This window comes from Muscardinus avellanarius, assembly GCF_963383645.1.
Source record: "Muscardinus avellanarius genome assembly, chromosome: 4".
NCBI lineage: Eukaryota > Metazoa > Chordata > Mammalia > Rodentia > Gliridae > Muscardinus > Muscardinus avellanarius.
Window position 1 is genome coordinate 56,789,773 of NC_137789.1, and position 15,174 is coordinate 56,804,946.

General features: G+C 42.5%; 1 protein-coding gene across 1 annotated transcript; it reads left to right on the forward strand.

Moving 5' to 3' along the window:
* Nucleotides 1-255: 255 nt before the first annotated feature.
* Nucleotides 256-3,260, forward strand: FABP9 (fatty acid binding protein 9; the record flags this gene model as incomplete). Its single annotated transcript, XM_080693841.1, has 4 exons — nt 256-331; nt 2,304-2,476; nt 2,940-3,041; nt 3,210-3,260. The coding sequence occupies exons 1-4, from the start codon at nt 259-261 to the stop codon at nt 3,258-3,260; spliced, it is 399 nt and encodes a 132-aa protein (XP_080549967.1). The 5' UTR covers nt 256-258.
* Nucleotides 3,261-15,174: the final 11,914 nt, after the last annotated feature.

The window sequence follows — 15,174 nt, forward strand, 5'->3', positions numbered from 1 at the left end:
AACTCTTGGTGTAAATCTTTTTGTTAGAAGTTATAATCATTGACCTGAATTAAACTTTACATATTAATTTTCTGCCTCTTAATTTGGAGGTAAATAAAGTGAGTCAAATGCCTAGAACCTCAGTCTTGCTGCTGCCTATTGGCCCCTTCAGAAGCATCACATGATGAGGACATCCTTTAAATCAAGCTCCTCCAGCACTGTGATACCTGTGCGTTCTTGATTTTCAGGTGTGCAGCTTTTCTCTGCCAGCTTTCCACGATGGTTGAGCCCTTCTTAGGAACCTGGAAACTGGTCTCCAGTGAAAACTTTGAGGATTACATGAAAGAACTGGGTGAGAAATGCCATTACAAGATTTGGAAACTGGTGAAGCATTTTGTGGTTTAGTTGTGTTTGTAATGTACAAAGATTTTTCCTATAATTCTATTTCTCCTGTGATTCTGGGGCATGTTTATAAGACTAATATAGTTTGTAATCATATTTCTTATTATTGATTCTACTTTTACCTTTGTATTATTAGCAATAATTTTCTCTTTCACAGCTTCTTCTTTGTAGTTTCATTCTGTATATTTAAGCCCATTTATCCTATTTGAAAATACTCCATGCTGACCTCGAGAGAGCCTCTCTTTATCTTGGTTGTTTCATTGAGTAGCCTTTTCCAAATTTAAATTGATAGACAGTGATCATTACCTACAGGTAAATTTTTCAGGATTTGCCCATTTCGGGGTTTGCTTTAAATTATGCCATTAAAAGAGCAGTAGCAGCCGGGTGTGCTGGCGCACGCTCGTAATCCCAGCGCTTGGGAGACTGAGACAGGAGGATCGCCCAGGTTAGAAGCCAGCCTCAGCTATTTAGTGAGGCTCTCAGCAACTTAGTGAGACCCTGTTTCCAAAATAAAATATAAAATAAGTCTGGAAGTATAGCCTGGAGGTAGAAAAGCCCCTGGGTTCCACCCAAGTACCATAAAAAAAAAAAAGAGCAGTAGCAACATACAAAATTTTTAGTTAATTTGTAGAGTTCTCATTCATGTGGGAGATATCTTAAAGCATTATTTTGAGAACTTTATAATTCTAGAGTGAGAAATAGAACATTTTTACTCATTGATTATCTCACCGTTGGATGTTTCTCTGATGTATACACCCTAACTGCCCTTTATCTCTAATTCAAGTTAAATGGCCAAACATCCATTATAGTGACTTGGGGTCTATACAGCTAACCTGGTTTTTACTAGTGCTAGAAGAGCATTTATTTTTCATATTTAATTAAGAGAAACTTTTTATAATAATACATTATATACAAAGCCAGAACTTTCTTCACTTTTTTAACCTGCCTGAAATGATCAATGGATGCCAACAACTGTAAATATGTTTGTTCATTCTAGGCAATGAAACAGCAAAGCTTTATTTCACATAATTAGAAGCCAGTGTGTTTATAAATGTAATATATGTTCCTCCTCTTTCATAGTCAGTATTAACTCGCTCAAGGAGTAGTTACTGGGTTCCCCTATCTCTTCATGGATTTATAGATTCATTTGCACTGAACTGAAATTGGGAGGTGTATAGTAAACTTGAGGCTTGTGGCCAGAATAGCCTTGGTTTTGACTGGGAGCTGGGGTTGGTTAGACGTGGCGCAAGGAAGAAGAGCAGCTGAGCACCCCTCTGTGCCAGGGACAAGCGAAGTCATTTGATCTAATCTCCAACACACCTGTGAGGTTATAACTAATGATCCACATTTACTACTAAGAAAGCTCTGGGGTCAAGACGGTAATAACATGCCCAAGCTAGCAGGTGGCAAGGTTGGAACCCAGGTTTTAATAACCTCACTCATCCTTGTGATCCATGACGGTCCAACACTGCTGCTCTCTAGTGGATTTCATGACACCGGGTTCATAATTGGAATGGGAAATCGAGCCTGTTACTGATTCAGAGAAAAGAGTCAGCGCTTCTGTCCACGTACGGTAGGAGTCAAGTTTGACAATGGAAAGTCCCCAACCTGAACAGCAGGGCCAGGCACTAAGCCAAACACCTCCCGCACTGTTGGAACATTCTGTCGGATCAAGTGCCAGCTTTTGATCACCTGAGAGGCACCATGCGAATATAATCTCAGAGACTTCAAATTGTGAGCTAGAGTTACTAGCTGGGAGAACTTGGCTCAATTCGATCATCACAGAGAACATAAAAGATCATACACATTATCCAAAACTTTCATGGTAAAAGTATATGTTCTTCGAAAGTTGCTTTCCAAAGGATGGTTAATACATCTGCCTAAATCTCTGAATAAGGAGTGTTGCATTCTCTGCCTGATAGGAGTGAATTTGGCAACCCGGAATGTGGCAGGGTTAGTGAAGCCAACTGTCACTATTAGTGTCAATGGGGAAACAGTGAGCATCAAAACAGAAAGTTCTCTCAAGAACACTGAGATTGCCTTCAAGCTGGGGCAAGAATTCGATGAAACCACTGCAGACAACCGGAAAGTAAAGGTCAGTCAGAACTAACTCTTTCTGTTGTTCAACTATTGGGAAAAAAAAAAAAAAAAAACTAGAAAGTAACGAGGTATGGTTTATGGTATGGAATTCGATATATTACCAAATTAATTTGGAATTGTTTCATTGATAATCTGCACCTCTCTAAAGCCAACCTTTTTGCTAATTGTTCTGATAACTTAGTGGAACTAAAAGTTTTAAATTATTCTTATTTACTTCTGATATCACTTTATTATTGTATAAAAGATCATTGAGAAGAGAACAATTGAACACAAGCAGTTTAGGGATTGTTTGCCTAGGACAGAACATTAAGTAATCCCTTGGAACTTCTAGTTGGATAGTATTAAGTTATAACAAGAACCAATGTGAGGATTTTAAAGAAAACAAAAGGCAGTTGTCCATTTCTACATAGATTAGAATGTTGTAACTTGCTACTTTTGATTTCTTTATGCATCTGCAGAGCATCGTAACATTAGACAGAGGATCAATGATTCAGGTCCAAAAATGGCTTGGCAAAGAGACAACAATCAAAAGAAAAATTGTAGATGGAGAAATGATAGCGGTGAGTTTTCTCTAGACTTAAATTTTCATGTCCTTTATTTGATACATGCCTGCCTGTCAAGCTACTCAATTGTTTTTGTATCTTGACTTGATTCTGTCTGGGAAGATAGGAGCAGCACAAGTTCAACCTGTCAACTATGGACTCTAATAGATCCCTCTTTGCTTTTAGGAGTATACCATGAATAATATTGTCAGCACTAGAATCTATGAAAAGGTGTGAAGAAGGGGTGGACATCAATGAGCACTGCTTGCTAACTGTACTTGAAGAAAGTATGCCTCAGGGGCGGTGAATAAAAAAATCACCAATATAAATTTACTCAATAAAAGCATTACAATAAGTGTACTTTTGAAGCTGTTTGATGCTGTGAGTTAGAGATAGTCTGATGAATTGGAGGGACAAGAAGCTACTTGCCTATGGCATGACTGTAACAGCACTTGAAGTCCCTCTGTCCCTCTTGACTTCAAAGTCCTCGCGCTCTAATTAATGAAGTCATTTCATTTAGAATAAGAGATTCTATCAAAGCCATGTGGAAGTCCAGAGGTGACAAAAAGAAAGATTTTAGTTCATCACTAGAGCCTACTTCAGGAAATGTAGATGCACAAACGCAATATTGATGATTTTTAATATTTATGGAAGTCTGGCTTTGTTTGAGGAAGATAGCCAACCCCCAACAGCACAACAGAGTCACACATACACATACATGAACACACACACACATGATAGATTAGATGATAACACTTGATAGATCAAATACAAAATATACTTCATATCCCATGTTTGAGTTGTGATAGAAAAGTATTTGAAATAGCCGTTGTCTGCTTTCTCCACAATTGCATTTATAAGAATTCAGGTCATCTATCCATCACTGTCATTTATGACTCAACGTGTGCAAAATGGTATCATATTAGTTGCCAGTCATAAATTTCTGTATGTCTGGCAAGAATATAATTGGAACTATACAAAGTCCCTTAGTAGTTTCACCAAATGCCATTGTTAGCTATGAGTAACTTCAGAGCCCCGGGCAAAACCAAACAGTGGAGGGAAAATGAAAGGGTCATGTCTGGAAAACATCGGCCTTCTGTGGCAGTGGGAGAAGAAAAAGAAGAAAATGGAGAAACTATGCAAGTGATCATGGTGTGCCTTAAATTAAAAAACGGGTAGCAGTTGGTTAAATGTGAGCCCTAAGAGTCATATTTGATATGCACTAGAGTAGCATATCTGTGAAATCTGTCATGCAAACTGGGTGAGAAGTTAAATGTGAAAAGTGTTACTTTTAAAAATTACACATAGACATAGACCGGAGGCACAAATGGGAACTCTCTTATGCAAATGAAGGGGTGTGGTCAGCTTGGAAAGAGGAAATTGAAGAGAAGTGAACAAAAAGACTGAAGGATAAGATTGAGGCCCAAGACCTCTACACACTGGGTTGTACCCCAGAGCCGCAAGGCCGCTGGGCTGGTGCCCGTGGAACCACCGGCGTTGAGCAGAAAGTTTACCCCACACAACTGTCCTCTTTAAGGAGCTCGAGTTGGTACAAAATGTCAACATGTGTGTTTTTCAGAGGTCAAAGAGGCCTTCAAACCCTGCCGGTGTCCTGAACAGGAGGCAGCAAGGCATCATACCTTTTCAAAAGTTCTCATTGGTGCATTAAGCTGTATATTATCATGAGATTCACAATGATGTATTCACATAAGCACACACTTTTGTTTGGTCTGTTTTCTCCCCCGGCCTCCCTTTTCCTTTCCCCCTCTTTCATTCCCTTTCACTACTCCATTGGTCTTTCTCTTATTTTCATGAGGTTCTTTTTCTTTTCCTCTCATTTTTCTTCCTTACTCTCCTCCTTGTTCTCTTTCTTTACGCCTGTTTTCTTTCTTTCTTTCCCTGTTTCTCTCTTTCTCTTTCTTCTTTCTTCTGTTCTTTTTCTTCTCTCTTTCTTGATACTGGGGATTGAACCCAAGGGCATTCTATCTCCAAGCTACACTCCCTGCCCTTTTTATTCATTATTTTGAAACAGGGTCTTGCTAAGTTGCTGAGGGTCTCGGCGCTAACTTGCTAAGTCTGACCTTGAACTCACAATTCTCCTGTCTCCACCTCTTAAGGACTGGTATTACAGGTATGGGCGGCCCATGTGCCTCATGCTCTGTGATGAAGTCCTTTTTTCTTTCCTATTTTCTCTCTGCCTTCTACATATAAAAGAAAACATGCAGCCTTTGATTTTCTGAGTCTAGCTGATCTCACTTAGAATGATGTTCTCCAATTTCATCTATTTTTCTACACATGACATAATTTCTTTCCTCTTTATGGCTGAGTAAAACTCCCTAGTGTGTGTGGTGTGGTGTGTGTGTGTGTGTGTGTGTGTGTGTGTGTATATATATATATATATATATATATATATAATTTTTTATTCATCTGTTGATGGGCCCCTGGGTTGGTCCATAACTTGGCTATTATGAATTATGCTGCTATAAACATGGGTATGTATGTATGACTTTAATTCTTTTGGAAAAGTACCAAGGAGTGGTGTAGCTGCGTCATATGGGCATCACCTCCTTAATCAGTTTCTGCAAAGGAGCTGGAGGTAACAGATGCTTCATGACACCACCAAGGTGGGTCAGAGCCTCTTCTATAGCCATTAGGAAAAAGGAATTACTTTATAAGTCACTAGGCACTTACTCATTTATATTTTTAGCTTTCTAAAGTCCTGATTAAGAAAAGAATAATAAAGTTTTCAATTTTAAAGACATTTATCTGTCCATAAATATCAAAGCTTAAAGGACATAGAACCTGAGTGAGATGAAAAACTCTGATATTTAGCATTTTATAGGCAGCATCAATCTCCTGCTTTTTGGGACTCATTCACCCATTTATCCAAGTTCTTATTTGGTGACACTGTATGTCTGACACTGTCTTAAGTATTAGAAAACAGCACTGATTTTAGGTATTTAGACAGAGTTCACAACTGTCTTTGGATATATCATGAAGCAGAAGCATCCTGAAACCCTAATATTTTATTTTTATTCTCAATCAAATCATGTTAAAATTTTGTAAAAATATTAAAATTGAGAATCATAGATTTTAGTAAAAACAATATGATGATCCTCTTGGCATATCTTATGTGCCTTCATTTACTTAGAGCTAAGTAAATGATAACTTGTTTGTTATTTTACATTGAGTTTATAGAAGGATAATAAAACTTTCATTATGGTAAACTGATAAAAAAGAAACATTATTTATTCATTTTCCTAAGAGAGCTTGAAATATAAAGTGAGTGTAGCTTGTATAAGCCATATAGAATAATATATTTTATTTAGAAATATTTTATCCCGAATAACTTAGTAGTAAATCCTTATACTCCAGATCTACACTGACATTTGTAGGAAATTATTAATTATCCAAAAATCAGTCGTACTCCATTATTAATATTATTATCCAAGAATAATTTACCAGATTTCTTTTTGCTATCCAATACTATTTAGTAAATCATTGACAAAAGTAATATGCTTTGAACATACTTAGTAGTATTTATTTGTTCACTTTTCACACCAAAAATGCAAAAGACATAAAAAGACATGGTTTTTCTTCACTGGTCATAAAAAGTCTACTGACTATCCCAGTGGTAGTAACCAAAAATAGAAGGAATCTTAGGAGAAAGTATCAAAACATAACCTAGCCCCTAAGTTATACGCTCTTACAACTTTTATCTTGAATATTTAGGGGAAAAATATGGTCTACCTATTTATTTATTTATTTATTGCAATACTGGGGATGGAACCCAGGGGCATTCTACCTTCAAGCTACAACACCAGCCCTATTATTTATTCTTTATTTTTGAAACAGGGTCTCACTGAGTTGCAGAGGGCCTCATTATGTAGCTGAGGCTGTCCGCGAACTGTGATCCTCCTCTCTTAGCCTCCCAAATACTGGGATTACAACCGTGCGCCGCCACACCTAGCTGGTTTATCTTTTTAGAAATTTGGTGCCCAGGCCCTGTGTCCATTTTTCCAGGAAGGTGGGATAGATCCCCAAGCCCTCCCATAGAACGGGACTTATCTGCTACCCCAGGGGCCTGCAGTGAGGTGGAGTGGCATCAAAGGACATCAGGGAAGGCCCTTTCTCTTGTTTCTGCCACCCGGGGCTGCAGGAGAGCTGCTTTTGCTCCCGTGGCTTTCTCATTTGCAAAAGAGAGACTTCTTTACTTCCCAGGGTCATGGTGAGAGCAAAGGAGATCTTCTGAAAGATTAGCACAGAAATCCCTCAGGTCATCTCAGTTTCCCCAGCCCTCCTCTCAGCAATTAAAATGGGAAGAGTAGAGACAACGCCATTGGTGGGGATGTGTGCCAAAGAGTGAGCAGAAAAAGTGAGAGCAAGGAGGGAGCCTCAGCAGAAGGCAGCTTACAGGGAGGCCTTGAAGCAACTAATTAGCGATTAGCCTTGAGAAAAAAACGAGCTGGGAAAATGTATTCTGGCTTAGTTTATAAACAGAGTTCAGATTTCAGTGAGTGCTTGTTAAAAATAAAGTCTTTTTTATTTGTGTATGTGGTGCTGAGGATTGAACCCAGAGGCATTTTACCTCTGAGCTACACCCTCAGCTCTATATTTTACTCTTTATTTTGAAACAGGGTCTCGCTAAATTGCTGAGGGCCTCACTAAGTAGGTGAGGCTGGCCGTGAACACGGATCCTCCTGTCTCAGCCTCTCAAGTACTGAGATTACAAGCATGTGCCACCACACCTGGCTAAAAATAAAGCCCTTTAAGATGTAAGTTACAAAACAATTTTATAAAAGTCTTCCTGGATCCTCAAATCAATCACTATTTTACAGATAATAAAACTGCATCCTAAATGCATTCTGTCTAGAAAAGTCATAATGCTAGATGAGATCTTACTCCAAATTCACTATAGCATTTCATCTCTTTACATTAAAAAATAAAGTCAGGGGGATGGAGAGGTAGCTGGGTGGTAGAGAGCTTATCTAATACTCTCAAAGCCTTGAGTTCAATCTCCAGCACCACAAAAAAAGAAAAAGGAAAGAATGTTATTATTCTGTGTATCATGATTTGAATGTCACTGTGACAGAGACAGATGAAAATGTAGGGCATTGCTGGCATAGTGTGGCATTGCTACAGGGAAGAGTCTGCAAGCAGGGTACTGCCCAGCCACACCACCACCCTATCTTGATAGGACCTTACCACTACTTTTTGAACTAGAATCTGAGTGGAATTAATATGTGCTGCTTTGGGGTCAACGTAATTAAGAGGCAAATCCATGCCTTCCTGCTTGGAGGCAGACTCTGAAAGCCTGGGGCACAGTATAAATACAAGGCGAATAAATCTAAAGCCTCCCAATGACTTTGTGGAAAAAACTCCCTGCAGACCAGAGCCCTCTCCATGGAACTGGACATCAAACAACAGTTAAACTTCTGGATTAAGCCACTGGTATCTTGGATTTATTTATTTATTTATTATTTGCTTATTTATTTACTTATTTATTTATTTATTTATTTATTTATTTATTTAGGCAGGTCTGGGGATGGAACCCAGGGGCATTTGACCTCCGAACTACATCTCCTGCTCAATTTTTTATTCTTTATTTTGAAACAGGGTCTCACTGAATTGCGATCCTCTGGTCTCAGCCTCCCGAATGCTGGGATTCCAAGTGTGCACCACCATGCCCGGCTTGGTATCTTGGATTTAATTGCAAAAGCTAGTGTTACTCTGAGTCCATGTAGGATATAAGGACACACACACACAGACACTTTTTTTTTAATTGGTGCATTGTAATCATATATCACATTGGAATATAAGACTTGAGAGGATATACAAGCACACATCATCTAATTAGCCCTCATCCAGCCCCCATCCCATTTCCTCCCCCTCCCTCGATCCCATGCTTGTTTGGTGATTAACTTTGACACATTTGTTTATGTACCTCCTGCGTTTTAAAGAGGCTCCATCCTCCCCTATTCCATACCCTCTGATTGATCACCATAGTTGCTTCATTATAGGGCCCTTTCTATAGCTCGAATCTTCCTGTTGCCCCTTTCCTCTTAGTTTTTGCTGATTAGGGGAAGCATCTGATTTTTAGTTTCTGCAATATTTCTCTGTGCATGCCGCGTTGCAAGTACCGATCTCACTCTTGACGGCCCCAGTAGTGGCCTGGCTACCCGGTAGACTGATCCAGACCTCGCTGGTTTAAGCAGCGGCCTTTCCTCATGGGAGGCCCCGATTCTGGTCTCGCTGGCCCCAACACAAGCCTAACCCCTCAGCTGGCTCTGAGCCCAGCCTCGGAAGCCCCAGTAGCAGCCTTGCCTCACAGCAGGCTCCGATGCCAGCCATTGGCCCCGGCACCGGCCTAACCCCTCGGAAGGCTCCAATCCCGGCCTCAGAGGCCCCAACACCGGCCAGCCTCATGGCACTCCGATCCCGGCCTCACTGGCCCCAGCACCATCCTAACACCTCGGCAGGCTCCGATCCGGCCTCGGAGGCCTCAGTAGCGGCCTTGCCTCACGGAAGGCTCTGATGCTGGTCATTGGCCCTGGCACCAGCCTAACCCCATGGCAGGCTCTGATCCCAGCCTCTGAGGCCCAGCACTGGCCTTGCCTCATGGCAGGCTCCGATCCCAGCCATTGGCCCCGGCACCAGCCTAACCCCTCGGCAGGCTCCGATCTCGGTCTCAGAGGCCCCAGCACCGGCCTTGCCTCACGGCAGGCTCCGATGCCAGCCATTGGCCCCTGCACCAGCCTAACCCCTCGGGAGGCTCTTATCCCGGCCTCGGAGGCCCATGCACTGGCCTTGCCTCATGGCAGGCTCCGATGCTGGCCACTGGCCCAGCATCAGCCTAACCCCTTGGCAATCTCTGATCCCAGCCTCAAAAGCCCCAGTAGCGGCCTTGCCTCACGGAAGGCTCCGATGCCAGCCATTGGCCCCGACACTGGCCTAACCCCTCAGCAGGCTCTTATCCTGGCCTCGGAGGCCCCAGCACCAGCCTTGCCTCACAGCAGGTTCCAATGCCTGCCTCGCTGGCTCAAGCACCATCCTAATCCCTTGGCAGGCTCCAATCCCGGCCTCGGAGGTCTCAGTAGCAGCCTTGCCTCACGGAAGGCTCCGATGCTGGCTGCTGGCCCTGGCACTGGCCTAACCACTCAGCAGGCTCCAATCTTGGCTACAGAGGCCCCAGCACCAGCCTTACCTCATGGCAGGCTCTGATGCTGGCCTCGCTGGCCCCAGCACCAGTCTAACCCCTCGGCAGGCTCTGATCCTGGCCATGGAGGCCTCAGTAGCAGCCTTGCCTCACGGAAGGCTCCGATGCCGACTGCTGGCCCTGGCACCGGCCTAACCCCTCGGGAGGCTCCGATTCCAGCCTCAGAGGCCCCAGCACTGGCCTTGCCTCAAGGCAGGCTCCGATGCCAGCCATTGGCCCCGGCACCGGCCTAACCCCTCAGCAGGCTCTTATCCCAGCCTTGGAGGCCCCAGCACCAGCCTTGCCTCACAGAAGGCTCCAATGTTGGCTGCTGGACCCAGCACCGGCCTAACCCCTCGGCAGGCTTCGATCCCGGCCTCGGAGGCCCCAGCACCGACCTTGCCTCATGGTGAGCTCCAATCCCAGCCTTGCTGGCCCCGGCACCAGCCTAACTCCTCGGCAGGCTTCGATCCCGGCTTTGGAGGCCCCAGCACCAGCCTTGTCTCATGGTAGGCTCCAATCCCGGCCTCACTGGCCCCAGCATTGGCCTAACCCCTCGGCAGGCTCCGATCTCAGCCTCGGAGGCCCCAGTAGTGGCCTTGCCTCACGGCAGGCTCCAGTGTTGGCCATTGGCCCCAGCACCAGCCTAACCTCTCGGCAGGCTCCGGTCGCTGCCTCAAAGGCCCCAGCACTGGCCTTGCCTCACGGCAGGCTCCAATCCCAGCTTCACTGGCCCAGGCACCGGCCTAACCCCTCAGCAGGCTCCGATCCTGGCCTCGGAGGCTCCAGCACCGGCCTTGCCTCAAGGCAGGCTCCAATCCCAGCTTTGCTGTGGCCATCGCCGGCCTCACCCCTCGGCCGGCTCCAATCCGAGCACCCTCTTTGCCCAACCAATTGTCCCACATTCTTGAGGGTGCGTGGTGGGAGCATTCTGCCTCTGGGGATATTATTTCAAAGGTTCCAGGTCTAATGAATTAGTTCTCTGCCTCCCCTGAGTACTGGCCACTGCCATTGCCACTGCCTCCACCATTTCAAATCTTTCCCAAGCTCTTTTTCCACTCTGAATGTTGTCCAGTGTTCCTAAGCATGCACAACGGTAGCATTCGACATTTGGTGTAATTTCTCCAAACAAATAAGTTTGGTAGGATCTGATTTCTGCTTCTCCTGAATACAAGTCTCCACCGCCATTGTGGAGACCGCTTTCAACACCACCTTTCTCCTTACAGGTGATGTCCAAGATTCTTAACAATATAGAGAAACAGCAGTCCTCCTTCACAGGGAATTTTTCCATAAGTTCAAGTGCATTTGGATAAGTTTTGTCTGCATCTCCAGTATCCTGGCATCCTCCACGGCCTTCTTAACCCCTCTCCAATATTTTTCTTTTTCTTTTCCTTTTTTTTTTAATAATAGAAGTCAGTATGTGTGGTTTGAGGAGGTAGTGGGATCAGGCACTCAGTAGCACTGTGACCTGGCCCAGTTTCCCCATGGGTCCAGCGTGCTCCACACTACTCCGCCCGGGGCCCAGAGTCCCGTGACCCGAGCCCTGACTGGCGTGCCCCACACGACCCCTGCCTGGGACCCAGGGTCTTACTGGGCCCAGTTTCTCCAAGGGTCTGGCATGCTATGCACAGTCTGGCCTGGGACCCAGAGTCCTGCGACCCAGGTCCCGGCTGGCATGCCCCGCGTGACCCCTGCCCAGAACCCAGGGTCTTGCTGGGCCTGGTTTCTCCAGGGGTCTGGCGTGCTACCCAGACACGTTTTTTTTTTACTGGTAAATGTTATTTGAACACATGTATACATCATTTGGTGTGTTGCGTTGGGTAAGTGGATTATTTTTAAGGGGTGCTTTTCTTCCAACAGCAATATCCCTTTATCTCCAACAGCAAATGTAAATGAAGTATAAAAAGTGTGGGGAGCTCAGCACATGTTATAATGATCAGAGAGGCTGGAATGCAGAAATCCTGTCCTTTACTCCCTCCTCGGTGAATAGCTTCAATTCTCAGGTGTTCTATTAGAAATAATGATGTGAAATCATAGACTAGTCTTTGAGAAAGAGGCCAAGCATGTTAGATGCTAGCAAAAAACAAAGTTAATTGCATCATTTCAAGGAATCACAAACTACTTCTTCCCTCTTTTTATTGCCATTCAACAAAAGAAGAGCTATTAACTGCCTTTGGGGCAGCATAAATGCAATCATCACCATAGTAACCAAGAGACTAACTACCCACTGGTAGCTAAGGAAGTCACAGGAATGGTGTGCATTAAGAAAGCAATTCAAATCATTGAATCACTCTACAGTATATAATCATATTGCACCAATAAAATCCTAAAGAAAAAGAAAGCAATTTTAATCTTGGCATCATTAAGTTTAAAGAAAAAACACTTATTTGAAACATGAAAGAGAGAGATATGGATATCAGGACCCAAGTGCTGTCTGGGAAGGGTTCCAGATACCCTGGTGGCTGAGTTCTGATGTTACATCCAATCATCGGCTTATGAGGGTGTCTAAGAATTGAATAATCTCGTCCCAGGTAGTCGTGGTCAACTGGCTCTTAATGGCATTCTGTCTGCCTCCATTCGTAAGCAATACAAAAATAATAATTAGATATCATGTGTCTCTTAATGTTTGTGTAATGTCTGTCTTCCTGATTAGAGAATAAGGCTCATGAGGACAGGCATTGTTGCTATTTCATTCACCGTATTATCCCAGTAGTATAGCAGTTCAAAATATATATGTTCAACAGTGGTCTACATGCAGGTGAAATCATGCACACCAAACTTTAGAATCATCTTACATGACTTTCCTAGTGTCATAATTAGATCATATCATCCTGGACATAGAAAAAAATCACTTTTATTCCTGATTAAAGAAGTGGCCAATGGGCATATATTTCTCCTTTTTGAGAAATTTTATTTTTATTAAAATTAGGTAAATAAGCTGGGTGTGGTGGCATATGCCTGTAATTCCAGTACTTGGAAGGCTGAGACAGGAGGATTCCAGGTTTCTGATCAGCTTCAATAATTTAGGCTTTCCTTAACTTGTGAAACCCTGTTTCATAGAAAAAAATAAAATAGGGCTGGTTGAATGCCTCTGGGTTCAATCACCAGTACCACTAAATATATATAAAACTGGGCATGGTGACACACATCTGTAATCTTGGAAGACTGAGAGAGGAGGATAGCAGGTTTAAGATCAGACGCAGCAACCTAATAAGAATCTGTTTCAAGACCAAAAAATAAAAATAAAAACTGGTTGGAAGTGTTGCTACTGAGGTAGAATGCCCCTGGGTTCAATTCCCAGCATATGATGTATAAGTGTGTGTGTGTGTGTGTGTGTGTGTGTGTGTGTGTGTGTGTGTGTGTATAGATGATAGATAGATGATAGATAGATAGATAGATAGATAGATAGATAGATAGATAGATAGATGATAGATAGGTAGGTAGAGCTGGGCATAGTGGCACATACTTGTAATCCCAGTACTTGTACTTGGGAGGCTGAGACAGAAGGATCACCAGTTTTCAGCGAGCCTCAGCAACTAGTGAGGCCCTCAGCAACTTAGTGAGACCCTAAAAATAAAGAATAAAATAGGGCTGGGGGAGTAGCTCAGAGGTAGAATGCCCCTGGGTTTAATCCCTAGTACCGAAAAAAATAGATGATAGATGATAGATAGAAAGATAGATAGATAGATAGATAGATAGATAGATAGATAGATAGATAGATGATATAGAGTCAGTTGATCTTGGGAAAATTTTCTTTCTATAGGCTTTATGTTTGTTTCTAGTTAGTAGCTAAGTTCTCTGCCTAACCCAGTTCATAATAATGTATCTTTTAAGGTTGCACTGAGAACCAGCACAGGTTTATTTCCAGCTATCCTTATACCTATGTTCCAGCCTTTCAAAGTCCCAAGCCCATGTGTGATGGTTAAGTAGGACGCTTGCTTGCTGCAACGTGGTCACAAATGTTCCTCAGAGGCTCTGATTCTCCTGCCTCTCGCAGAATTGATAGATCCTTAGAGAAGCAGTAGCCCCCAAATACTCAAGGCTCATCTCTTACAGGTCTCCTTTGTCTCTCAAATCCTAGATCCTTTATTTTTCTGAATTTTTGTCTCTCTGATGGCTTAAGAATATTTCCTTTTAAGTTTCCCCTCTTTTCTAGATGTCAGAGTTGGGAACTTAGTTTAATGGTTTTATCGGTCATTGCTGGAGGTAAAAGTTTTAATTCTATTTTTATTTTCTTCTCAATTGCTTGAAAATGGTTGTTCCTCCTAATACCATATGGGATGCCTTTTATGTCATCAATTATTATCACAATATTTCTATTTTGCAAATAATCTCAAATTTCACTAGAATTAAAATTTCTGGGTTCAAGCCTTTATCAAATCACAAGTAAAGCGTAAATTCCATGAGGGTAGAAAGTTTTGTTCGATGATCTATAACTAATACTTTAAACAGTACTAGGTACTTAGTAGGTAAATATTTTTTCAATTGAATGAATAAAAGAAATTGAGTTGAATCTTTAACATCCAAGTGAAAGATCATGAATTTTTTGTTCATTTGTTATCTGACAATTGATTTTCACATCTCTTTCCCAAATATACAATTGGAAGTGGCTTGAAAACAGTACAAAAATACCATTTCCATGACATATTATATATAACAAGCTTTCCTTATCTATTTTCTTTGGACCACTGGATGTTCTTTTCAATGTACAATTCAAATATTCTCCTTTATCTTGAGAGTTTACATGGGCATTAAATTGCTAAAAGGAGAAGGATTGAAGCCATATTGTAGACAAAATATACCTATTTTACTTACATTAGTTCAAGTCTAGATACGTGCATCTAATTATAGTGTGGTTCTGGTGTTTCTTATGCACCCTTTCTTGCTAGGCTCTTCATGCCTTCCTCATCTGGGAGTGACTACCATCTTAAGTCTGTTCAGTCTGGATCTTCTCTT